Source organism: Haemaphysalis longicornis, unplaced genomic scaffold (genome assembly GCF_048455015.1).
Source record: "Haemaphysalis longicornis isolate Haplotype H1 unplaced genomic scaffold, Haemaphysalis longicornis Haplotype H1 scaffold_2, whole genome shotgun sequence".
Taxonomy (NCBI): Eukaryota; Metazoa; Arthropoda; class Arachnida; order Ixodida; family Ixodidae; genus Haemaphysalis; species Haemaphysalis longicornis.
The window spans coordinates 18391791-18416850 of record NW_027526295.1 but is presented as its reverse complement, the minus strand read 5'-3'; the positions used below and the strand labels follow the sequence as shown (position 1 = coordinate 18416850).

Below are 25060 nucleotides of genomic sequence, written 5' to 3'. Positions count from 1 at the left end.
GCGCGATAGAACAGCCTAAACGAGTCATTCTGAAGGTTGGTGCTGTTGCGACGCATTCCAAGAATGTTTTTTAAGATTCTTTGTGTTCGGACACATACCAAGGGAAGCTAATTCATTGTTGCTTGCGAGGTCTGCTTAAGCTAAGCACGGTGCCTCAGGCGGCGTATACGCTCCCTGTTCTCTTTGCGTCGCCCGGAGACAGTGGCGTACCCACGATTTCATGTCGAGTGGAAAAAGGAAAGGTAAAGCATGAAAGGATTAAAAAGTAAAATAAGCAGCAACGAAACAAGAATATGAAGAGCAACAGCCAAAAATTATTCCAATAAAAATATCGCGATGATTTCGTTCTCTACGTGATTTACCGATTGTTTTGTTACCATTTTCCCCAGTGAAATCGCGAACCACTTCATCGTCATTTTTAGAGTAACATAGCAGCCACATATGGTTAGTGCGTATAGCTGGCGACAGTGCACTGAAATAATTTTCGGTAGTCATTATTTCATGATAGTTAGAGTTAGTGTCCTTGTACGCCCGCTGCGTACGCCAGCATCGGGAAACCGCAACAAAAGAATACATTCACTGAGTCTGTTCGCTTAGGGCAAACACATTTTTCGAGTTTTTTTCGAGTCGCGTGAGCGGCCCATCTCGTGCCGAAGGCACGATGCTACATGTGAGCACGTCAATCATCGGTTTTCCACATCCTCAAGGCAGAATTTAATTGATCAAGGTAAAAATTTATTGCACTTACAAGCAATGAATTTCATTCCTCTTGAACAGATCCCCCCAGAAGACCAAATTTGTCGTCGATCTGGCGGCTATCGCGGATCCCTCGTCGAAACATTTATTTGGCGTCGCCTAAGCAGGTTAGGCATTCATTGTGTTTTTAATACAGTACTCTACCTCCTCAAAACATGATAATATTTCGCAGCAAGAAAATTTCCGTCTGCCCCCTATCTACCCGGCACTTAGGTTGACTTGGCCAAATTTCTGCTGATGCTGCATGATAGCAGATGGTTGATAAACAGCATCATTTCATGGCACGAATCAGCGCGGACTGCCAATGTAGACGGTATTACTGCGCTTTTGAGAACAGCAAAAGTTCGGGAATGGGAAATGTTGCTATGAGTAAGAGCAGACGATGTCTCTGCTTTGGCTGCCAGTCTCTTCGGCACATTGCGCGCATTCACAATACACGCCGAATTTAGCTCATTGTAAACTCCGAATAGTCTGCTGCCGCTGATTTTGCTAGCAAGATTTTCGTAGCCGAGAGCACAGCAGCCCACCGGCATCAGAAAAGCCAACACATAAACAAAAACTCCACTTTTGCGCGCGTCTAATGCAGCCTCACTGCATACGCCCCGCGCGCCGGTCCGAATGTTTTGCCAACCGGCCACACCCAGCACGTGCGCTTTCCGTGACGTCACGGCCGCCGCGTGACGTCACGGGAGAGGTTCATTGAGCTGCAGGACACAACGTCCAAGTTACGGCAGATCTTCGTGGAGGCTTAGGTGGCACTTACCTAACGTTGTGCCAGGGCTGCTGCTTCGTGGCCAGAGTCAAGGCGAAAGGGCTGCAACACTCGGCAGGGTGAACATGCAGTTACAATGAGCTCCAGTCAAAGGCTTTCTTTCCCAAAGGCTCCTCCATCAGGAGTGACGATTTGGCCGGAGGCAGCAGTTAAATAGGGACCGAAATTTGTTTGTTCCATTTTCTTGCTGGATATGCTGGAGGCCGCGGTGTAAATGTCTTTAGTATTGGGAGTATTTAGAAGCCTTGCATTTGTATTTTACTTGTTCTCATCTCAGCTTTTACGCAACCAGATACAGTTCTGTCAAAGATGCTGACATTCAAGTTTTTGAAGCTGAAAAGGGCTGTACTGGCCAGCACGCCTGACAAGTCCATCTGTGCTCCACAGCTGAAAAGTGGTTGAAATGAACATGTTGTATTCTATGCTTTCAGTTTGATTTTCATAATGGCTGGGTGAGGGGTCGTGCTTAGCGCAATAGAAACCAATCACCGTCACTATGTGTGACTATGACCATTTCTAGTGTTCAGTTTAGAGTAGGATCAAGGTTTTTAGACTAGCTCAGTTGGCAAACTGCGCCTGGCGGCACCATTTTGTCGCCACTCCGATAGGTGGCGCTGGCGTGGCGTTGAGATCTAGTTTGAGGAGCGGGGCTCGCCCAGGCCATGTGTGTTCGCTGTGCTGTTGGTGCTCGCTGGTCCATCACGCCTGTATTAGCGCATTAACTCTGTGCTGTTGTGGTGCATACATAATTTAGTGGGTCTCTGAAGTGTCGGTGCGGTTTGGTGACGTACTCCGTTCGGGGTGTGCTGAACGGCAGCGGACCAGTCCGTGCCGTGGCATTTCTTCAAGACGGCGAAAGATCCTGACGGATTGAAGGCGTGAGGAAGGGCGATTCCGTGGAAAAACTTCAAGGTTGCATCAAAAACATACGTTTGTGGCATTCACTGTGAGCCTTCAGACATGGTCATCTGCTACAAACACGTCGTGAACGGTAAAACTGTAAGCATACCGTGAAGCAGGTGGACCCTGAGGGAGAGCGCGGTGTCCGTATTATCTCTAACATACTCGAGCATCTGTCCAAACCAGACGCCAAAGTCATGCAGAAAACCACCCAAGTGGTTCCCACACATGTTGCGTCCTGCCAAAATGACGGGCATATTTGTGCGACGAAACTGGCGCAAGTGACGGTATGGGTGGGGTAAAAGCCACCGAACTCAGCACGTTAGAAACTGTTCTGTGCCTCGCTGTCGTGCAGGAATTTAGCAAATGTTGAACGTTTGAATCGTGGAATGTGAATGCTTCGCCCAGCCAGCTCGAAGAGTCTGGGGGCGGGGCAGAACTTGTCGGTTGAAGTTAGTTCAAGAGGAATGCTTGTCCCGCCGTGCAGCTACGGCGATAAAAATGGGAATATTCACCCTCAGCTAGCAAGCCAGAAGAATGTAGCAACATTTCTCCGCTGCATTGTTGCCTTAGGTATTGGCCGTTGGAGCAAATGGTATACCTGTGCCCAGGCATTTCATCAGTAACAGCAGCCGTGAAAGGGCAGTGTGTGGCACAAGAGATGCACGGTGCTGTCAGATCAAAACTTTCACGCTAAGGCGTCGTGCTGCTGGGCGCAAGGACGCGGGTTCGATTCCCGGCCGCGGCGGCCTCCTTTCTGATAGAGGCGGAAAGCGAGAACACCCGTGTGTTCGAGACATCCGCTCACATTAAAGATCCCCAGGTGGTCAGAAGTAATCTCGAGCCCTCCACTATGGGGCGCGCCTCATTGCCTGTGTAGCGCCGGCACGTAAACCTCTTAATTAAGCAGCTATTCAAAGCAGGCTAGTCAAAACTGGGAAGTGTTGCCCATCTATTGACTGCAAAAAGGAACGAGCAGAAAAATCTAGGTAGAAAAAGTTAGCAAGACAGCACAAATAATGGCACAATGGAAAAAACTCTGGCTAAACGCGTACAACAATGGGCATATCCGGGCTACGAGAAAATAAATGAAAGTTCCTGCGACCCTAGTAGACAGTTCATCAGATTTACAAAGCAACAAAAAAATAGCCCGACAAATATTCTCATCTGAGAAAGAAATAAAAACTTCGAAAAACATTGTTTTAATAATTTGTGTATTTTCTTCATTATTAATAAAACCCAACTACTGTTGCAGCACTTGGTTTCCAATCGGCTCACTAGTTTCGTTGGGATTGCACATATATTTCTGGGAAAATGTACTTACTGCATTTGCTTCCGCAGCATAAATAAAAATGACAAGGCATCTTTTCTTGATTCCAAGCGGGTGGTTGACTATTGTAGGCTTTTCCACAGTTTCAGCCGCGTAACAGGTGTTCGGGTATGCTTTAAATATTATGGAGGTATAAGGGATTTAGTACTGGGGAAAAATGAACGGCCGTTGGAACGGGAAGCACCTGAAGGCAAGCGCACTGTGCAACGTTTGCCTTTCCTTTTTCCCATCCGAAGTAGAGCTTGTCCCTCCTCAAAATGGCCATAAAAATGTAGAGCTCTTGTCACGAAAGCGTAAGATTATAGCGAAGTTGGATTGTGCATTTCAAAGGAGAACGTTCACCGGCGCTTTTCCAAGCAAGGAGTAGCAGACGACGCGCCGAGACCGATCTCAACGCTACCGCAGCACCACCGCCTGGTCGGCGGCAGCAGCGGCCCGTGCTGCGGTGCTTGGAAGGCCGCGCTCTTTGCCAACTGCCCTAATCTAAAAACGTTGGGTGGGACTGCATGCCCTCTCGATCAGACAGGCCCATAATTCCCAGCGTTTGGCTGAACCACGTCCTGCTGTGCACTCTGCTTGAGGGAAGTGCCGCAGCATTGCGTGCTCCAGCTCTGCAATGCCCGCTCGAAGTTGAGCTTTAAACCCTGCTGTGTGGCCGGATACGTGATGTTGTCCCTCGAATAGGAGGAGGCCGGGAAGGAAAAGTGGGCGTCTCCCTGTGCAGGAGATGGAGCCCCAGCTGCGCTACGAGCGCATCCTCAACGACATGCCCGAGATCCTGCGCAGCGGGGCGGCCAGCTGCATCGCAGTCCACCCCAAGGTGGGCCGGGGGGCCGTTTGGGGAGATGGGGCAGCCTTTGTGGGCCCCCGCTGGGCTTTCGGAAGGGAGCCTAGTCAGTGCTTTTGTTGGAGCGAGAAAAAAATAACTAGAGAAAACACTGTACCTTCTGAAAGCTATTGAAAAAAAAATCAACCTTTGTCTGATTTCATTGATGCAGCAGTTGCGGCATCGATGTTCTGTGAAGGCGTGGGCTTGTAGGCTTTTGTGGCTACGGTTGAGATGAAAGCGCAGCGGCATTCCTGAGGCTTAGAGGGACATTTGAAGTCAAAGAGCAAGTTGGCCCAGGTGGCGGGTTAGAGCGCCGTCAATGCACTCGGCAGCAGCAGCTCCTGATAAGCAGGAAGGAAAGCATGCTGCGGCTGTCCTGCTCTCCTCTCCTCCGCTCGAACCACGGTTGTCGCAATGGAAGTTTCACTTGGAAAGACGCACGCGCAAGTGCACCATCGCTGTTACAGAGGCGGCGTTGTTGCAGTTGATGGGAAAAAAGAACGAAACCCAGTTTATGCTTCTGAAAGAGATGCATCCCCAAACTGCTGAGAGAGCTGCCGCTTAGTGCACGACATTGTCCGTGGCCCCGTCGCTTTCTATGCAGAAGAACAGTCGCAGCCGCGGCTGCCATCTGGTGTGCAGTGCCAGAAGCCGTTGTTTTTCTCTTCCTTGATTCGCTGCCAGAGGATTTTCGGCTGGTAAGTGTGTCTTGACGGAAGGCTGCAGCGGCTGGCAAGGAGGCTGTGCTGTGTGCTCTCGGCTGCCATGGTACACCCCCCAGTCCACAGTTGTCTGGCACGAGCGCAGATTAGCCGAAGCTGGTGGACGTTGCTCGGGGCCAGCGGCCCGGAGGTCGCTCGTTTGCCACGCTGGTTTTACCCTTCGGCAGGTGCGCGGTTGGTGATTGGGAACTTGCGCTTTTGTTCGTTGTAATGTTTGTGGCGAACGGATTGGTGGACAGAGTGCCAGTTTTCGTGGCCTAGTTTTTGACATTGAAGTGGTTACTGGGTTGAACTTGCACTGTTAAACTGTAAAAGACTTTTCACGTTTTTGTGTTGTCCTTCACAGAGTGCTTTGTAAGAGAAAGAAAAACCTCGCCCTGCCTAACTAGTGGAGCCTTGCTTGCAGTTCATCGCCCTGGGCATGCACGGCGGCACGGTGTACATCCTGGACCACCAGGGCAACAACATCCGCAGCAAGGAGCTGGAGCTGGTGAGTGGCCAGGCAAGGCCCAAATTGGCAGCATGCAGGGCTTAGCAGACGGTCGTACAAGTGCGTGCCCGGCTGACGTCCCATAAGCAGCTTTAGGTTGACCCATGGTTTTAGGCTGCTGCCAGCTGCAAGACCCCGTAGTCCGTTTCTGCATAGGTAGCGTGCAGCGCAGGGGAAGCTAAGGAAGCGGTCTGCAGCCAACAATAATCAAGTCACGCCACTCTGCCGGAGCTCGGGGCTGCAAGGTATGTGCCGAGGAATGGAGCACGTTTCAAGGACCAGTGTTCAAAGCAGGGCGCATGCTTTTTTCGGATGGGAATCGTTTTAAGCCACAGTGAAAGGCAAGGAGGAAAACAAGGGCCGACATAACCGGAGGGGGACGCAGAAATGAACTGGCGAAACTGGGCGCTGAAACTCGCTCGCAACAGATACTGACGGCAAACGGCTGTGCCGAGATAAGAGCAACAAAATCCAGTGGTGCAGCGACTATCTTTCGCCAGCCCTGCGTGCTGGTCGCCAGGAGCGCCCCATTGCGCCCTCAGCCCTTGGCAGCGTTGCACAGCACGTACTATGCCACTTCTGGCCGCCGAGTGATGCGTCCCCCGTGGTCTGTGCAGCACCGGGACTCGGTGACCCAGCTGAGCATCGACGAGCAGGGGGACCACCTGGCCAGCTGCTCCCGGGACGGCAAGGTGAGCTGCTGCTTCTGGCGGAGGCACAAATGCCCGCGGGACTCGTGGCCCAAGTGGAGCCCCCCTTCGTTCTCGCGGCACAAGTGCACCCTGAACAGGAGCAGCACAATCCATGTTGCTGGAAGCACCCAACAATTGTGCCTGGCACAAAATGTTGGCCTCGGCATGGCAGCTTTGAGCACGTGGAAGTTCCGCTTTGTGTTCGACACCTGCGTGAAGCTGGTCCTGGGAACCCAAGGGTGCGCTTTGAGCAGAGGAATGCATGCCGTCACGAGAGTTGCCGCTGTGCCCTGCAGCCGGTGGGGGGGAGGAAGGCTAATGGATCGCGCATCATTTGCACTCATGGTTGGCCTCCTCTTTGCCTGGCTGCCACAGGAACTTTCCCAATGCCATCCTTGCACTCAGACTGTCGTTGTGTGTGGCACGTCAACCTGGCGGGCTGGCATTGCAAGAGATCCAGTGGGCGCACTGATGGAGTGGCTAAGCCGTGTCCCAGTGCTTGACACTTTGCTGCCCACGCCCCGTGTGTGCAGGTGGTGGTGCAGGGTCTGTACTCGAGCGACCACAACCAGGTGCTGGCCTTCGACCGGCCCGTGGGCGCGGTGGCCATCGACCCGCACTTCTACCGCTCGGGCTCCGGGCGACGCTTCGTCACCGGCATCGACAAGGTGATCCCCCCGTTTCTCCAGCTGTGCACCTTGCACTGCTCGCTGGGGACCTTTGCCGCTGCTTACGGTCCTACTAAGCGGGTGTGCGGACGTCTCTCGTCGAATTGACCATGTTCAGAATACTTAGCTTTACTTTGCAAAAAAAAAAAAAAAAGCTTTCATTATGTGGGGATACAGAAAGTGCACCTTCTTTGTTGCACAGCAATTAGCACAGAGCAAGCCTGTCGACCGACGGTTTCAGGGCTGCACTCAATGTGCTGTGGAGAAAGGTGAGCTACGGGGAGCTGCGACCAGCTCCTGCTCGTCACGACTCCACCAGACGCTGAAAACACGCGAGGCGCTGGTGGCTGGCACCTCTGGGCAGGCAGAGCCAACCGTGGGAATCCACCACCCGCAAGGGTCTTGTTTTCGACCCAACATTTCGTCGTGCTCATGTCTCTCAATCTGTGCACGTGGCAGCGGAGGCTGCTGCTGGTTGATGGGATTGTCCTTCCGCAATGCTGGTGTTGATGTGGGAGGAGTCACTTCTTTAGGTGCGCTTTTAAATGCAGAGCATTTGTATAACTCACGATGTCACCCGTGCGTCGGCGTCCGCAGCAGCCAGCCTCCCCCTACACTATAAAAAGAAAAAGAAATAACAGTTACTGGCGCCTGGTTTCGATCCCACGACCCTGCGGGCGGAACGCAAGGTACATGGTGCTCTACCCACTGCACCACAAAACCGACACAGAATGAAAGGCTACGAACGCGCCTTATATCCTTGACTCATTCAAACTACGTCGTCAGCGGCGTGCGTTGGCGACTCAGCGGTGTGCTAGCGGCGTGATAGCTGCGTGGTGTACACGTGATAGCACCAACCCCCCAAACACTAAACGTTACCGCAATACAACCACCCCCTATAAAGCGGGTTGGTGCGGGCTCCACTCCAGTCAACTTCTGCGCTCTCTTCCCTTGCGTTCGTCGGCGGTCGCAGTTGATAAGCGATGGAAGCAAGACCTTCAACTAGTACCGCGACGCAATCCAACATCAGCGTCGCGGAACCAGTACAAGACATCGTACCATCGTCTTCGTCGACGTCGGCAGAAGACAAGGTGGCGAGGTGGCGAGCTGCCGACGCCGAACACAAGCGTCGTAAGCGTGCCGCCGCCGCCGACCTTCGTGAACGAGAAGCCGCGGCCAAGCGTCAACGTCGAGCAGCGGATCTAGGCCTTCGTCAGGAAGAAGCAGCGTCTCGACGGACGAAGGGGCGAGTAGGTAACGTCAACAAGTTGACGTTACCTACTTACGTCTCTCTCCTCTCTCTCAAACCCAACTACCACCACCAACAACTACCACCAACGACTACCACCACCACCACCACCACCAACCCTACGCCACGTAAACGACCCCAATGCTCTGCATTTACTCGTGTCCCTTGCGCGGGGACATGCGACGGAGGGTTTTTTTTTTGTACGTGTGTATGGGTTACCTGTTCAAATTTTCCTTCCAAAGCCAGGTTTTTAGCCCAGTTTGCCGTTGCATCATCCGGGTGGTACACAACCACTGCCAAGTGCGGGTCTAAAAACATTGCCAGGCTGGCTCCTTGGTCCAACTTGTAGTCGAGGAAGCGTGTTGTCAGACCCTTTGGCAGCCAACCCGGAGGCTTCCCCCTGCTGTTGCCGGTGTGGTCCAAGAGCGTGGTGGCCACTCGAGCTGATAGGGTCGTGTAGTTGTTAGCGCCAGCAGGGGTGGTTGCTTCTGCGGATGGCTTTAGAGCCGAAACGTGGCCACCCATCTGGTGCCATTCGGAGGCACTAAAGCAACCATCTTCTGCAGCAAGGTCGATAGTGGTGGCATCTGTCAGCTCCAAACGTGGAAGCCTTGCCATTCCATCTGGTTTTGATGTCTTGAACGCCATGCAAAGGAGAGTTGTCCATCTTCCTGCGGCAACAGTGCAGCCTTTCTTGCGGCTATGCTTGTGATGCCCAACAATCCGTCTAGCTTTCTTTCCTTGTGCAAGTCACGTCTTCAGCATCACTAATGGCTGACTGCAAAGTGTGTGCAAAACAAGTCCTCTCGCGCCACGACAGATCATGAGTGGCTGCCCTCGTGTTGCGTGCATTATCTGTGGCGACTCTGGTATCACTGCTATCTCCCAATCTGACACCAGCTGCTCGAAAACCGAGGCAAGCCTACCTGATTCGTGGTTGCTGGGAAAACAAAAGTGTTCAACCACTTCAACATCAATGTTCGTGGCAAGTGAGTGCAAAGTGGCTTTCACTAGTTTCAGATGTCCAAGTGTGGGTTGCAAATGAAAGCAATTCCAATCTGTGCTTAAACTTTCCTCCTTGTGTTGTCGTACAACTTGGGAGCCCACAGCCGAAACAGGGTCGTTCTTGAAGGCAGCTGATACTCAGGAACGGCCTCTACAGGCAAGTCTTTAAAACCGCAGTACAGTCGAATCCCGCTACAACGAAATTGACGGGACATGCGAAAAATTTCGTTGAAGCGAAAATTCGTTGAGGCGAAATCTGCCCCAACACACCACGGAAAGGCCAGAAAAATAGCCCCGTATGTTTCCGCATCATTGGCAGCATAATAGAATGTTTAGAAAAAGGAGTGACATGCAATAACGTCATGTTTATTCGGATAACAAACATACCAATGGTTATCTGTTGTTTCACTGCACCAAAAGAACGCGTTGCGTTATGGAGGGGTCTGAAAAAATGCAGGCGCAAAACGTATTGCTGTACAACAAGGCGTGTCCACCGAGCTGATTACTTGCAGATAGCTGCTAGGCCGTTGGAAGCCCCCCTCTCGCTTGTGGCAGGAGCAGTTGGGGCGGGTCAGCTACTGACCTTGGCATTTAAGGGGACGTGCTCCTCCAAACAACTTTTTTTTTAATAATGAAGTTAGGAGGCTGAAATTTTCACAGCTTGTAGAGATTGAGCTCCTCTGGTCATATATGTGATCAGATTTTGAATAGCTGCTCCGGATAAAATGTTACACAGCATGACTTTCAGAAAAATGGCTTTTTTGTGCACACTTTTTTTATAGTAAAAATTTTTTCTGAAACTTTTAAAATAGCCTAGGTGGTTCCTTATGAACTGCAGAGTGCACAAATCTACCTGAAAAAGCCTCATCATTTTCCTCACCACGAAAAAAAAATGACTGGTAGTGTGCCTTTTTTTGTTCTGTATATTTTTGTTTTATGACCGTCAGAAATATCTAAGGACACAAATTGCATAATGAACTAGATTTGTGCACTCTACGTGTTATAATGAACATCTGTGCAAAATGTCATCCTGATACGACAACTTTAAGTGGGAAAATAAGTGTGCACAAACTCAGAAAACGGACAAAAACAACAAGCTGAGAAAAACACAATTGAAAGTTTATTTCTTTGGCAGATTCAGAAATTCTTGCTCGAACAACATGAAATTTGGTGGGGATACAGTCTGAAATGTCCACATTGAGGTACTAAAACTACAATGCTCCTGCTGCATAAGTTGCACCCTCACGGTTTTTGCTGGGGTAGTCCTTGGTATGGGACCGTTTCACCAGGCTGCGGCAATGGGGCTAGCCTTAGCAGTCAGCTTGGCACACATCTGCCTGATCCTCCGCTGGTCACTTGCATTGCTTAGTCTGACCAGTTCTTCTGAAGGGAAGATTCCCAGTTCTTGGAGAACTTGCTCAAAGCTAGTGTGGCCCCTGTTGAACCATAACCCTGCAGGGGCAGTGGCCGTCCCCACTACAGTGAACTGCAGGTTGTATGATAGCGTCCTGTGCCAGATGCGCAGTGCTGCTTCCGTCTCCATGGCATGGGATGAGCAGTCAACATTTTTTTCACACACAAGAGGCATGAAAGGCTTGCCACACTTCCTCCTCTTGCTCATCAAGCTTTTGGTGGCGGCTACAAGTACAAGTAGTTTGACAGCACCTCAAAATCCAGGCAGAGACCAGTGTCAAGAGAAATGGCAGTGCCAACACTGTGGTGGCTCGTGTCTGCTTCTGCCAAGTACCATCAAAAATCACACTGAGGTCAGTCTGACCAGCTTGCAAAGCAGTTACTTGCCTTGCTTCAGCAAGGTTGTCAGAGACGCCTTTTGTGGCCGCAACATGAACTTTCTTGGCAGTGTTGTAGAACGTCTTTTGATGCTGTGGTTTTGGTAGACCAAGAATGGCACAAAACCTGCACAGCTGATCGTGTCCGATGCCAACCGCGCGTGGAGCGAGTACCGCTTTCACATTGACGGCGAAACTATCACGGGGACTTCCCCTGCAGAGTTCCGGTTTGCGGCCTCCGCGACCGACGGCGGCAGCGCGCTGCGACGAGTAAACAGAAGAAATCACTCCCGCAGCCACTCCCGCAGGGCACTTCTCGTTTTTGCACTTCAGTTCCAGTGCCGATGTGAGGCCCTTCCGCTTGTTCGCAACCTCAACTACGACGAGTTCGCACTTCCCGCACGTCGCGCACACGGTGCCACTCAAGGTCAGTCAGAGCGCCGACTTCACGGATAACTGCACCGCTCCCGTGGCTGGCTGTCTCCTCACCTTGGAAGGCTGCCGACTTCTTCTCCGATGCGCTTATAAAGCCGATATCTTCACTGATAAAATCAGCCCCGCCTGGTAGAGCCGCGCTTGCAACGCTTGAAGGCCCGGCGCCGTTAGGCCTCACGGTGCCGGTCGTGCTGGCATTGGCCGTGGTCGTCACAATGCTGCGCCGCTTGCGCTTTCCTTTGTACCGGCATGAAGTACGCTGCTTCCGGCGACAAAAGTCACGCTTCTCCTCACCGTTCACGATTAAAAACACACGATAAGGAAATAGAAAAGATAGCGCGAAGTAGCGAACGGAGCGATGCGGGCGATGGGGGCTCACAAGCGGCAAGAGCCAATGGCGGTCCCGCTTTCACGTCACGTGATTTAAATGCCCAGTGGGAGCTCGCAAAACAAGCGGGAAGAAACATTTTTTTAATTTTTTTTTTACGCGAGATACGAAGCTGGCGAGCGGCTCAATCGAGAGAAGAAGGCTTGATCTACCTCTCTCAAGTGACCAAAATTGCGGCGAGCCACACTGCCGTGCGGAATAAATTCTCAAACCTGGCCGAAATTTGGCTTGATTGCGCGATTTCTTGGGTCACCGCGATCATTCAGACACATTTTTCACTAAGTTCTCGTTCGTATTTCGTTTTCATTTTTTTGCCCATGAAAGAAGGATAGTCAAAGATGCTAATGCAAGGGAAAACAAAAAATCGGTATATTTCGAAAAAATCGCATTTTTTCGACCCGCGTGTCCCCTTAACATGGCGCTTGCGTTTAACATGACTGCGCACTCGCGACTAAGATAAGATGACTTGGCTTCAAGACCAAACACGCAAGCATGATTTTTGCTCTTGGCTATGAAGAATGGTAGAAGGAAAACGGCAAGGACAGCTGTTCACAACGCATATGTGATGGCGCAGTGGAGCACATTCGTGCGATTTCAACTGGATACGGATTGGCTGTAGCTCCGGATTGGCAAACAGGGCCTGCACCTTGTGTAAAGACGGCCAGCCACATCGTTATCACCATCAAACAATGCCGTTCGCGGATGAGTTTTTTTTGTTTTGTTTTGGGTGGCGGTGCGGGTGCACCGCGCATGTTTTCAGTAAAGCTAAGCGTCCTGAATGTATAAAAAGTTAGATAGCTGGCGCTATGCTTATTTTATTGTAAAATAATTGTTCAAACCCAGCCCAAATCATCGAAAATTTCGTTGAAGCGAAAGCAAGCCTGACAAATGCTTCGTTGTGCCAAGGACTTTGTTGCATTGACTTCTATGGCTAGCTGACGGGGAATTGGAAATACAGTTAAACCTCGATATAATGAAGTCGTGCTTGGGGGCGGAAATTTCGTTAAATCGAGATTTTCGTAAAATCGAGGTTTCGATTTTACAGTTCATTTAACCAGTTATTGAGGTTTCAAAACCTTGCCCATCGCCCAGAAACAACTGCTATGTAGTTACCTCTCCACTTAAACCGAAATTTGTGCTAAAACTGGCTGCGAAAATTGTGTGAAAAGTTTCAACACTTAGGCAATGGAATTCGGATAGCCGACGGTAGTGGCGGGTTATTCTGTCCAGCGGCGGTGGCGGCAGCCATGCTTCGGCGAGTGGCTGTCAGCGCCCTGGGTCCTGCCTGGCCAGTGGTGTGGCTGATCAGTGGTGCCAGCGTAGGCGTGGTCTTTGCCTGCAGGCCTTCCCCTGTGTGTGCGAGCGGTGGCTGCAGGCCAAGTGCCAGTCTGCAAGGGGCCGCCACGGCTCCTGCCGCTCGTGTGGGCTCGTCGGGCATCACTCGCGGCATCTCAGTTTGGAGGAGTGAGCCTCCGATCGGTGCGGGTTTATTGATGTCGAGGAGGATTGGCTTCCTTTTCGCGGGGCTGTTCCTTTTTCACCTCATTTAGCATTGCGCACCCGTTGAGTGCTTTTCTTCTGGATAATGTGGGCATTTCATTGTGACGGCATGCTCACCCCCGCACACGTTGCCACGTGCTGGCAACTGCGGGCGAGTGCGGCCTCTGTGGAAGCAGCACCCGTTAGGGGCGTCGTGGAGGGGCTTCTTTTCAGCTTGGGGGGCTCGGCTGTTTCGAGTGACGGAACTGCGGTGGGCATCCGATCCGGCAGCAAGCAGCTGAGGTGGGATGTTGGCACGCTTGTGCTGCAGCACCGCTGTCGTGCCCCCCCTGCAGGTGGTGCTGCACAGCAAGGGCTTCCTGTCGCGCTACAGCAGCACCATCCTGCACCAGGGGGAGGGCCCCGTGCGCAACATCGCCTGGAAGGGACGCTTCGCTGCCTGGGCCACCGACCTGGTGAGGGGGGCCTGCTCGGGGGGGGGCTCGGTGGGGGGCTCCTGGTGACCTGCTGCCTCTGCCCTGCAGACGATCCTGGTGTGTGACATGCAGGCGCTGGAGGTCATCTCCATGATCCGGCGGGACCACGACCCCCTGTGAGTAGGCCGCTAGCCCTGCAGCACTCTTCTGTGTCCCCGCAGGGGGCACCTTGTGTACTCAAGGTGTTTTGGTGAGTAGCGCCACCACGGTTCCGAGCTCCGCAGGGGTGCCTACTGCCGTAGGCACTTGGTGACTTGCAACACCACGGACCCGAGCACATGTGGGTTGGACCCACCCACGCCCCGGCTGTGCGTGGCTGAGCCGTGTCCGGGGAAAAGGGAATCCTGGTGGCTGAGCCAAAGCCGGGGTTGTTTTGGACCTTCATGGCCCCCCGGTAGAGGCAACACGCCACTTTGGCCCCTGCTTCTCGCAGACGGTGCCCCCGGTCTGACCCGCCCGGGGGGAACCAGCCAGTCGCCTTTTCCTGCCTCCCTCTCAGCTCTCTCACTTTCCTGTCTTCTTTTCTACCCCTATCCTGTCATCTCTTCTTTTCCTCATTTCCACACATTTCCAGGCGGCGAGGGTTAACCCTGGGTAAGGAATCAACCTTGAGGACTTAAAGGAGCCATGAAGAGAAAACACAAGTTTGGTTCATTCGAAAGATTGCCTCGTTAGAACCATAACGACACCACTTATAACGCAAACTTCGCTCAAATAAGCTACATAATTAGGAAAAACGGGAATGGTCATGCGACCCACCAGCTCATTTCCCGCAACAGAACCTATGCCGTCACATGGGCTAAGCTCTGCGATTGGCGGAGGCCGGCAAAAGCAAACGCATGTTAGGCAGGGCTTACAGTTTGCATAGCGAGCTAAATGCCTGTGAAACATACTGCACATTCTTTTTATGACAAAGAACGGTGGAGTAAACGGTTGAAGTTCCGAACGAACACGCAAGCGTGTGCGCCAATGCGTACGAAACAACCGCCTGGCCGAGCTCGACATCTCGCCGTCGCGCAGACGAATTTTCGGGTTCGAGGCGCTCTGACCTTGGAGGAAAAATGCCGTAAACACCGCGCATTGACGCTCGTATCTTTCTGGTCGAAGCAGAGAGCTCGCGCGAACGGCTTTCCATACACGACACCGGCCAACTGGCATAAGCGATACTGCTACTGAAGTTGAACTATTATTAACCATAATAAAAATACGGCACATAAGTACCAGTCTGTATTCGTCCGTGGCGACGGCGCTGACGAGGCAGCGGTGCCGACGGCAGGGCGTTCGTCTGTTGTGGCTATCGCGGAATGGTCGCTTTCCCGTCCACCGCGTATCCCACAACTCTTGCCGCTCGTGCACTTAGAAGCCTTGAGCGTTCAAGTGGTGTGAGGTTGTTAAATGCAAGCCCGAGCTCCTCGGCGAGAGTTTTGTTCTCCGGATCAGGCGATTCCATGACTAGGGCTGCGGGTGCACTAGGTTTTACTAGCATTTTTAAAATGGCCGCCGTCTCGGTCGACTCCCGCGTGTGGGTGCTATATGGAGTCGACATACTAAGTATCTGTTTCATGGACCGGCCCATGTGACACCATTGCTCACGTCACCAAATGTGCAATTTTAGCGGGAGATTTAAAATTTTGGCTTAAATTGCCTTATTTCTCAGTGAATAAAGCATCATTTGCTTCCGGGAAAGCGCTTGGGGTACTATGAAACACCTAATCTTTCGAATAAAACAAACTTTTGTTTTCTCTTCATGGCTTCTTTAAACAGGGTTATAGCAGCTATGTATGGCTAACGCGCATCGGGCGCATTCCCAGGTTGGGCTCGGTGGTGGGCGGCCAGCATAGCTGCTGAATTGATTTCAGTTGTTATGGCAACAAAATTTTCTGCATCCCATGATCGTCCTCCAAAATGGGGACGCAACGAAGCAGTCCAGCAGTTTTTCACTCCTAAAAAGTCCGAAAATTTCCTAAAGTTCCACGTCATGCACTGTGAAAAAGAAGGCTTGTCAATGAGACGTCTGTCACCATTCTTGGTAGCCAAAGTTCTAACGAATGAGCTAGGCGGCAGTTATAAAGTAAGCAAGTTGGGAAGCGGTGACCTTCTCCTAGAAGTACAAGATGCAGCTCAGTGTGCCAAGTTGACGAAAATAACCACTGTTGGCGACAATCCTGTAAGCATCCGTCCCCACCGATCCATGAACACTACCAGAGGTGTTATCTCTGATGAAGACTTTCTGAACTTGTCTGAGCAAGAACTCCTGGAAGGGTTCGAGGGCCAGAATGTTGTGAATGTTCAACGAATCAAAATACGTAGAGATGGGAAGGAAATTTCGACCAAGCATGTAATCCTCACATTCTCGACCAGTGTACTGCCCAAGTCTGTCGAAGCAGGCTACGTTAAAATCCCTGTGCGTTTGTATATTCCAAACCCCCGACGCTGCTATAAATGCCAAAGATTTGGCCATGGTTCATTGAGCTGCCGAGGCAAGGCAGCATGTCCAAAGTGTAGCCTCCCCGACCACTCGTCTGACACCTGTGAAGTTCCACTCCACTGTGTAAACTGCATGGGAGAGCACGCCGCGTACTCGCGCTTGTGCCCGCAATGGAAGAAAGAAAAAGAAATAATTGTTCTAAAGTATAAGGAAAACATTACCTTTAGGGAAGCACGACAGAGACTCTTCCTGACACACACTAGCTTTGCCGATGTAGCGCGACGGGGGGCGGCGCTACACTCGGTTCGAGTTCCCCTTGGAACCCTCCCAGCGAGGCCCCAAGGGACACCCCAAGCCCCCTCAGTGCCGGTGGCTAAGGCCACTGCACATGCCACAAATGAAGCGTCAAGGGCGGCCCCAGCACCCCTTGATGCCAACGCTAGGCCCCTTGCTGGCACTGCAGTGCCGGTCCCTGCTGAGAGGCAGGCTGCCGCAACCAGCCAGCCTAGCCCTGCTGTCGAGGCTTCGCAAGAAGCCATGGACACAACGCCAAGCTCTCCATTGCGCGGTACGCCGATAGGGCGTGGCAAGTCGCTTGACCGTTCAAAGCAAAAGCCACCTAGGGTCACGGCTCCTGGGAAGGTGTCTTGAGCCTGGGAGGGTGACAGCGTGGCACTTCCTTAATCCTTATTCAGCATAAGCTGATGGTAGCTGATAATGTAGTCCAATGGAACTGCAGAGGCCTCCTGAAAAACTTGGACGATATCTGTGAATTGCTGTCACAACACCAAATAAGTATTATGTGTCTCCAGGAGACACACTTGAGGACGAACCAAACAAACTTCTTAAAGAACTACTCAGTATTTAGGAAAGACAGGGATGGCTGCATGCATCCCTCTGGAGGAGTTGCGATTATCGTGCAAAAATCAGTGGCATGCCAGTTCTTACCGCTACAGACCAGTTTAGAGGCTGTAGCCATACGAGCCATTATCTTTAATAAGCTGGTAACAGTATGCTCACTGTACATACCTCCAGACCACAGGCTCTCCAGTATGGAGTTTGAAACATTAGTTGATCAGCTGCCAGAGCCGTATCTGCTAGTTGGGGATTGTAATGCTCACCACCCACTCTGGGGTTCTGCACGCACGGATGTTAGAGGACGCCTCTTTGAAAAGTTTCTGCTATCATCTGGAGCGTGCATACTTAACGAGAAAGACCCAGCATATTATAACACAACACATGCCACGTACTCCTGCATAGATCTCGCCATAGCCTCTCCAGTTCTGTTTCCAGCACTCCAATAACCTGTACGGAAGTGACCACTTTCCAGTGAGCCTCAAGCTTGTAGACAATAAACAAGACAACACTCCATGCCCACAAAAGTTCAAGGAGGAGGCCGCAGACTGGAAAAAATTCAAAGAGCTCTCTGAGTGTCACTATACACTTATAGACAACCTCGGTATTGACGAAGCTGCTGAGACTCTGACCACCCATATAATTGAAGCTGCGCTGAAGTCCATCCCCCAGACTTCTAGTAGGGTTGCTAAGCCAAAACCTTGGTGGAATGATGATTGCAGGCAGGCCCGTAAGGAACAGAATAAGGCATGGGGTGTCTTGCGTAGGTGCCCAACGACTGAAAACTTGGTACTTTTCAAGTGGGCAAAGGCCAATGGCAGACGGATTCGGCGCATTGCGAAAAGAGAAAGCTGGAATCGTTTTGTGTCATCAGTCACATCATATACTGACACGCGGAAAGTATGGAGGAGAATTAAAGCACTCCGAGGAAGTAACACTCTTACGCACCCTTTGGTCAGCACAAGTGGAGACACTTTACAAGACCAAGCGAATGCCCTAGGCAAGCATTTTGAGTATGTATCAAGCTCAGCTCACTATTCAAATAACTTCCTGAGACACAAGAATGCAGAGGAACGGAAGATCGTACGTGACAAACGGCATTCTGAGGTAGGGTATAATTGCCCCTTCACTATGCAGGAGCTTAAAGTTGCGCTCACTACTTGTGGTAAATCATCACCAGGGCGAGACCGAATAACATATACCATGATTAAGCACCTGCACCACAACACGCTAGAAGCACTCTTACTGTTGTTTAACAAGATCTGGCGTGCAGGGCGGTTTCCAAAAGTGTGGAAAGAAGCTATTGTGCCGATTCTAAAGGAGGGGAAAGATCCATCACTTGCAACTAGTTTTAGACCGGTCACTTTGACCAGTTGCTTATGCGAGGTCTTCGAAAAAATGATTAACCGTCGCCTTATCTACTTTCTTGAGTACCATGGTATTATAGACAATCGCCAGGTGGGTTTTCGCTCTGGTAGATCTACAGCAGACCACCTAGTGGCTATTGAATCCTGCATCAGGGATGCATTTGTTCATAAGCAGCATTGTTTATCAGTTTTCTTTGACCTCCAGAAAGCTTATGACACAGCGTGGCGTTATGGTATTCTTTGTGATCTGCGCTGCCTTGGAGTTTGTAGAAACATGCTGAACAGTTTGAAGGATTACCTTTCGGAGCGCACCTTTCAGGTTAGGGTTGGAAACGTCCTCTCGAAGATGTTCGTCCAAGAAAATGGAGTGCCGCAGGGTGGTGTGCTTAGCTGCACCCTTTTTATTGTTAAAATGAATTTCTTAGGAACTGCACTGCCTCGCTCCATATCCTACTCACTATATGTTGATGATGTGCACATTGCCTTTAAATCATGTAATATGTCCATTTGTGAGAGGCAAATCCAACTAGCTGCAAACAAACTTACAAAATGGGCAGATGAGAATGGCTTCTGTTTTAACCCAGAAAAAAGCACGTGTGTGGTCTTCTCTAGGCAGCGTGGTATCCGCCCAGATCCCGTTATTACACTCAATGAAACACCCATAGCGGTAAAAAAGGAGCACAAGTTCCTTGGGGTTGTGCTTGATGACAAACTTTCATTCATTGCACACCTCAAACGCCTTAGAGTTAAATGTTTGGATACAGTAAGGATCCTGAAAGTCCTCTCACACCAGTCTTGGGGTACTGACACAAAGTGCCTATTGGCCTTATTCAATAGCCTTGTGAGGTCCCGCATCGACTACGGGTGTCTTGTTTATCAATCCGCCGCGAGAACAGCACTAAAGATGCTAGACCCTGTCTACCATCTTGGCCTTCGTCTGGCTACAGGCGCTTTCCGAACAAGCCCTGTTTTAAGCCTGTATGTGGAAGCCAATCAGTGGTCTCTTGAAACACAGCGGAAGTACACTGGGTTGAATTATGCTCTCAAAGTGACATCCTTGACCGGACACCCTAACAGCACTCTAGGTAACCAGGCAATCAAGCTTTTTGAAAAGCGACCTGCCACGGCTGAGCCATTTCTTCTGTCGGTGAGGGCACTGGCCAAAGGCCTGGGAATATCCTTCACTGACGCTCAGAAAACCAGCTTTGCTGACCTTGTCCCTCCATGGGATCTGTGCCCTATCTCTTGTGATCTCTCTTTTATGAAGATTGACAAAAGAACCGCTCCAAAGCAATTAATTATGCAGCATTTTTTGCTTTTGCAGAACAAGTACAGAGCAGCTGAGTTCTACACAGATGCTTCCAAGTCAGCTGGTGCAGTATCATGTGCTGCACATGGTCCAAACTTTTCCACGTCAAAGACTATGCCTAAAGCCACATCTGTATTCACTGCTAAAACACACGGCCTTGTATTGGCTGTAGAATATATTATTCAGAACAATGTCCAAAAGTCAGTGATATTCACTGATTCTCAAAGTGCTGTGCAGGCTTTAGCTTCAGGAAAGTTACAAAAAATCCAGTCTTTAATCAATTGCTAAAACTGCTGTGCTCAGCCCACAAACAAGAACTTGAAATCACAGTCTGTTGGGTCCCAGGTCACTGCGGCATAGCCGGAAATGAGCAAGCAGACAGGAATGCTGTAACTGCAGCTCTTCGGAGTGACCTAGATATTCAAAGCGTCCCGTACGAGGATCTTAAAGCGTACGTACGTAAGAGGCTGCGCGACCAATGGCAGGAAGATTGGAATGGGCAAACAGCAAACAAATTGCACATGGTAAAACCCAACTTAGGTAGATCGATCCGTGAGAAACGAGACAGGATCACAGAGGTTACTCTCTGTAGACTGCGCATAGGCCATACCCATGCTACACATGCGTACCTATTGAAAGGAACAGAACAGCCACGCTGCTTGAGGTGTGGAGGGTCGCTATCAGTCATTCACATACTTGTAGAATGCAAACTACTTGAACCGCAAAGAAAGCTTCATTTTCCAGAATTGTACACACGCATGATCCCTCAACACCCATTGCTGTTTTTATCAGACGAGCCACTTTTCTCTGTGAGCCGTGTTTTTAAGTACCTCTCAGACGTAGATTTTTTAAGGTATGTGTCGTATCACCCGTGAGCCGAGCCACCATCGCACGCTAGAACCCGGTAGGGCCACTCATTGCTACCGCAAAGACGGTGGCAAGGGGTGCACATAGAAAATGCCTGTCATAGTGACAAATGTTTTTACTTGGCCCTCTACACCAATTCTTTTTTTAAGAGAACTTTGAGATACCTTTTATTATACAATATGTACTTTATATTCTCACTTGAATAATCCTCACCATAGTACTGGCGCTCTTTGGCCTTGATGCCCTTGCGCCAAGAAAACCTAACATCATCACTCTTCTGCGTGCCCTTCTGGGGTGATTGGGGCACTCGGCTGGGAACCGGGCCGCGTTCTTACCCGAGCCAAGTGGCACCACAAGCAGTGCGCCGCCTTCTTCGGTCGTGCTGGCTGGGGCACACCCGTCTGGTGGGGCCAGTTTAGCGCTCGGGTCCCGCAGTGCATGAGTGTCGAGGCTGCGCGGTGCTGCTGTGCACCCAGCGGGGGAGGTGCTGCTGCAGGGCGGGCGCTGTGTGGCAGGCTGCAGGCGCCCGAGCTGCACCGGTGCGTGCTGAGCTGGCGGGACGAGCGCTGCCTGCTGCTGGGCTGGGCCGACCGGGTCAAGGTGTGCTGCGTGCGGCAGCGCGAGCGCCCCAAGGAGCCCCCTGCCGCCGCCGCCACCCGCCGGGGGGGGGACCACACGCCCGACAACTACGTCGAGATCGGTGAGGGCCCCCTGCTGCACCTGGCAGCATGCACGTGAGGCAGGCTCGCGGTCAGAGGTGGCAGCAGCATGGGCAAACACATATATAAACGGTGGAAAGAGAAAGAAACTGACAACTGTAATCTTGCCTGCCTCCCTCCCTCCCAATCGGAGCTGTAGCGAGAACTCCAGCGAAGCTCCACAATTTGGGGGAGAGCGAGCCAGAGTGTGGTGGTCAGGTGCAGCGAAAGGGGAGGAAGGCACGGAGCACAGCGAGAAATGGCGCACACACCAGCAAGCTCTCCCCCCCATTCCCCCTCGGCCCCACGTCCGCGTGGCAAGCAGCGGGGCACAGCCAGCGCCCACCACTGCTAGCTCTGCTGCGCAACCTCTGCACGGGAAGGCCTCGCTGTGCTGCCTCCTCGGTTGTGCGGCTCTGCTTAGGTGCACCTTGCTCGAGCGAGGAAGCGTGCTGCTTCCACATAGAGTGCGGCATGCAGATTTGAGAGGGAGAGAAGGAAAAGAGCTCGCTATTCAAGGGGGGAGAGAGAGAGAGCTCCTTGTTGGAAGGAAACAGGGGAGGTTTCTGCAGTGCCTCATGTGGAGCAATTGTGCTTATTAAAGAGAGCCGTCACGGAGTTTGAAGAGATGTTGTTTGAATGCTGTAGCTGCATGTGACAGCAGCAGCACCGGCTTCATTGCTCTCCCTGACGTTCCCTCCCCACTCGTGAAATTGCCAAAGTGCAGGGGGATGGAGACAACAATGCAATCTAGTGAAATTCATGGCCATCAATTTCTGAGAAAGTTTTAGAAATGTAATCCTTTGTTTGAACGTTCAGCTGGTTTCCTCTACAGATAAATTTTGGGTGAGTTGCTGTTACTGCACAATGTCCCGCTTAGTTACCAAGGGACCCTCTTGCAGAGGAAAAGCATTGATTGCAAAACCCAGTCTACCGTTGCAGCCGAAGCACACGGCACTGCTGTCGTCTCAATGCTGGCTTCCAGTAATGCCAGCACGAGATGCACTAGCGTAGCGATGGCGAGTGCTGTCGCCGAGTTTAGGGAATGCACAGAGCAGGATATTCATTGCAGCCAACAACCGTTGTCCTCTTAAGGGCCAAGCAGCTTTTTAATTGGCATCAGAACAACAAACTTTTCATTAGGATACGGAAGGATTTCTGATTCCCCCGTGAGTCATCTATAAAGCATCGAATTTTCCTTCTCAGCAGACTTTCTCTGGACTGAAATCTTTGCGCAGGCAAAGTTAGAATGTTCTGTGTGTCGGTTAGCTGAAACTCTCAGAATTGTAACCTGACGAACGCATGCACAGAGTCGGCGTCGTAGTATTCTTGTGGCGGGGGGCAGCCACGAGGAGGGATTTTTGTGGGCGACGTGACCAGTGCAACTCGGTGCATTGCAGCGTCGGCGACAGCTGGCCCACAGGAATGCCTCCGTGTGGTGCCCCCGCCATAGCTTGCTGCACAGTGATGTTGCGTGCGTGGGTGCCAGTGGTGTGGCAGGGCAGGCACATTCTCCAGCCCCACCTGGGAGCGGAAAGGCTGGGTGGTGACGGGGTGCCCCCCCTGGTGCAGTGTCCATGTTCAAGGCGGACTACTACGTGTGCGGCCTGGCGCCCCTCAGCAGCTCGGGAAGCCTGGTGGCCCTGACCGTGCTCAAGGGCGCCGAGGACTCCACTGTGAGGCCGCCCTCCTCCTCCTCCCCCTCCCCCCGACAGGCCCTTGCTGCAGCCGGCAAGGGGACCGCGGCTTGCCCGAGTCATTGAAAATCACGCGGAAATTCGCGGGGCTGCAACAGCTGGGCCGTTGAGCGCCACACTCGTTCGTCAGCGTCCTCCGGCTCTGCAGCACCTGAATTGGGCCGCCAGATATGACCGCCGTGATGCCCCGTGCCCGGCAGCATTGTGCAGCTTTGGTACACACCTGTTTGCTGCACCAAGCTGCCAAAATTGCGCCATACTGCTCCAACCACCATGAACAGCTAGGGCTTTGATGCCCACGTGAGTTTCAATGAGGAGAAAACGCCGACATGACCCCATTTTCAAGCAGGCTCAAGGTGGTGCTGCTTTTAGCAGTTTGATTGACACCTCGATAAATCAAGCAATCCCAAAAACGTGGGGGTCGGATGGCAAAAATTGTCCTTGAAGTCGTTTTCCCAGAAGTCACATTTTGGGATTGCACGTTTTTTATTCTGTACATTTCCGTAGTTTTCTCGTCTGAAACCATTGCAAACTGCCATAGAAAAATACTTGTCCCTTGAGGTGACCAGCTAGTTGCGCAAGTTGATGAAACAATCAAAATTTTTGGTTCGGTGCAGCTCCAACACTACTGGGCGCCGCCGTTTTGGTAGGGTCAGATTGACTGAGTCCTTGTGATCCGCATTCCAGTCCCCTTTTTTATCGTCTCGCACACACACCAAAATGGCAGGAAACAGAAAAATGGTGAAAGGATGAAAACGATAGCTTCTATTGAAGCATTGGATCTGTTGCCAAGTTCACAATAACGGCTGTCCCGATCCCTGGGTAATGAATTAATTCAGTTGCTTAGTGCAATTTGGCGAACTTTTCCATGCTTTAGGCTGCGCGTGTGGCTGGGTTCCCGTTCAGGCGTTTTAGCTGTTGCGATATGGAACAGGGACGTTGTCGCGGCAGCTATGCTCGAGAACGTGGGCCAGGCGACAGGAAGTTGTGCGGCTCGGAGGACGGAGCTGAGCGAAAACAGCCTCACCGTCGTTCGCCCTTGAGTGTGAGACACGCTGCGTGCATCTATGATGAGGGCTTGTGAAGCAAAATTTTGGCCTCATTGCGTTGTTACACAACACGGAGTTATTGCTGTTCGACAGCGCGCTCACGAGCTGCGGATATGGGACGGTTGACACGCCAGAAGTTGCGGCGCAAGCTGCGTCGCCTTGAAGTTTGTGGGCAGCACCCGATCGCGGTGCTGGTTAATCTTGCCCGCGAGTGACAGCACTTGGCGCACGTGAAGGTAAATGTGATGCCACAAGCGAGCTGGCCAAATTATCGGGGATGGGAGGGCTTGTTGGGTGCGACGACAGCCGCCCAGCTTTGCGCAAGTTTTGCTGTGGCTCAACACCCGTTCATACAGTAAAATCTCGATCATACGAATCTCGCGGGACCGCGAAAAATATTCGTATCATCCGAAATTCGTATGAACCAATACAGACCAAAAAATGTGACGCTGAAAAAAGTTTGTTTATTTTTCGTCTTACTGTGAAGAAATTCTAGATTTTCTTCTGCTTTTTTTAATCCCGATGTCGCAAAGCGGTCCTTTCTAGAGCGAGTAACGCTTTGCGCTCGTCACCTCGCTCGCAGTGCTCAAGCTCGCTGCAAGCCGCAAGTCAAGCGTGAACCGCATATGGTGCGTTTTTGCACGCGATTCGCGCACCTCGGCTTTGCGCGCACTGTATTTTCACGCCCGTATCGACGATTTCGCACCCGCGGTAGCTCCTACCTCGACCAGAAAATGACGCACGACGCGCGCGGCAGGATGGAGGAGCCTGACGACTTGCGAAGCGCT

The 25060-nt window shown here is 51.6% G+C and overlaps 1 protein-coding gene across 6 annotated transcripts in view; it reads left to right on the top strand.

Moving 5' to 3' along the window:
* The window catches only part of Lt (vacuolar protein sorting-associated protein light), a 113349-nt gene that overhangs the window by 1473 nt on the left and 86816 nt on the right, over window positions 1-25060 (top strand). For 5 of the 6 annotated variants that reach the window (XR_013322232.1, XR_013322231.1, XM_077697747.1 and 2 more), the window contains exons 3-10: window positions 4483-4578; window positions 5716-5799; window positions 6417-6491; window positions 7025-7159; window positions 13862-13981; window positions 14051-14118; window positions 21344-21528; window positions 23099-23202. Coding sequence is in view for 4 of the 6 variants with exons in the window: in XM_077697747.1 (XP_077553873.1) it covers window positions 4483-4578; window positions 5716-5799; window positions 6417-6491; window positions 7025-7159; window positions 13862-13981; window positions 14051-14118; window positions 21344-21528; window positions 23099-23202 (867 nt within the window). In the remaining 2 variants the exon portion in view is untranslated. The remainder of the gene's footprint in view (window positions 1-4482; window positions 4579-5715; window positions 5800-6416; window positions 6492-7024; window positions 7160-13861; window positions 13982-14050; window positions 14119-21343; window positions 21529-23098; window positions 23203-25060) is intronic. The other variant, XM_077697748.1, reaches the window with a different exon arrangement.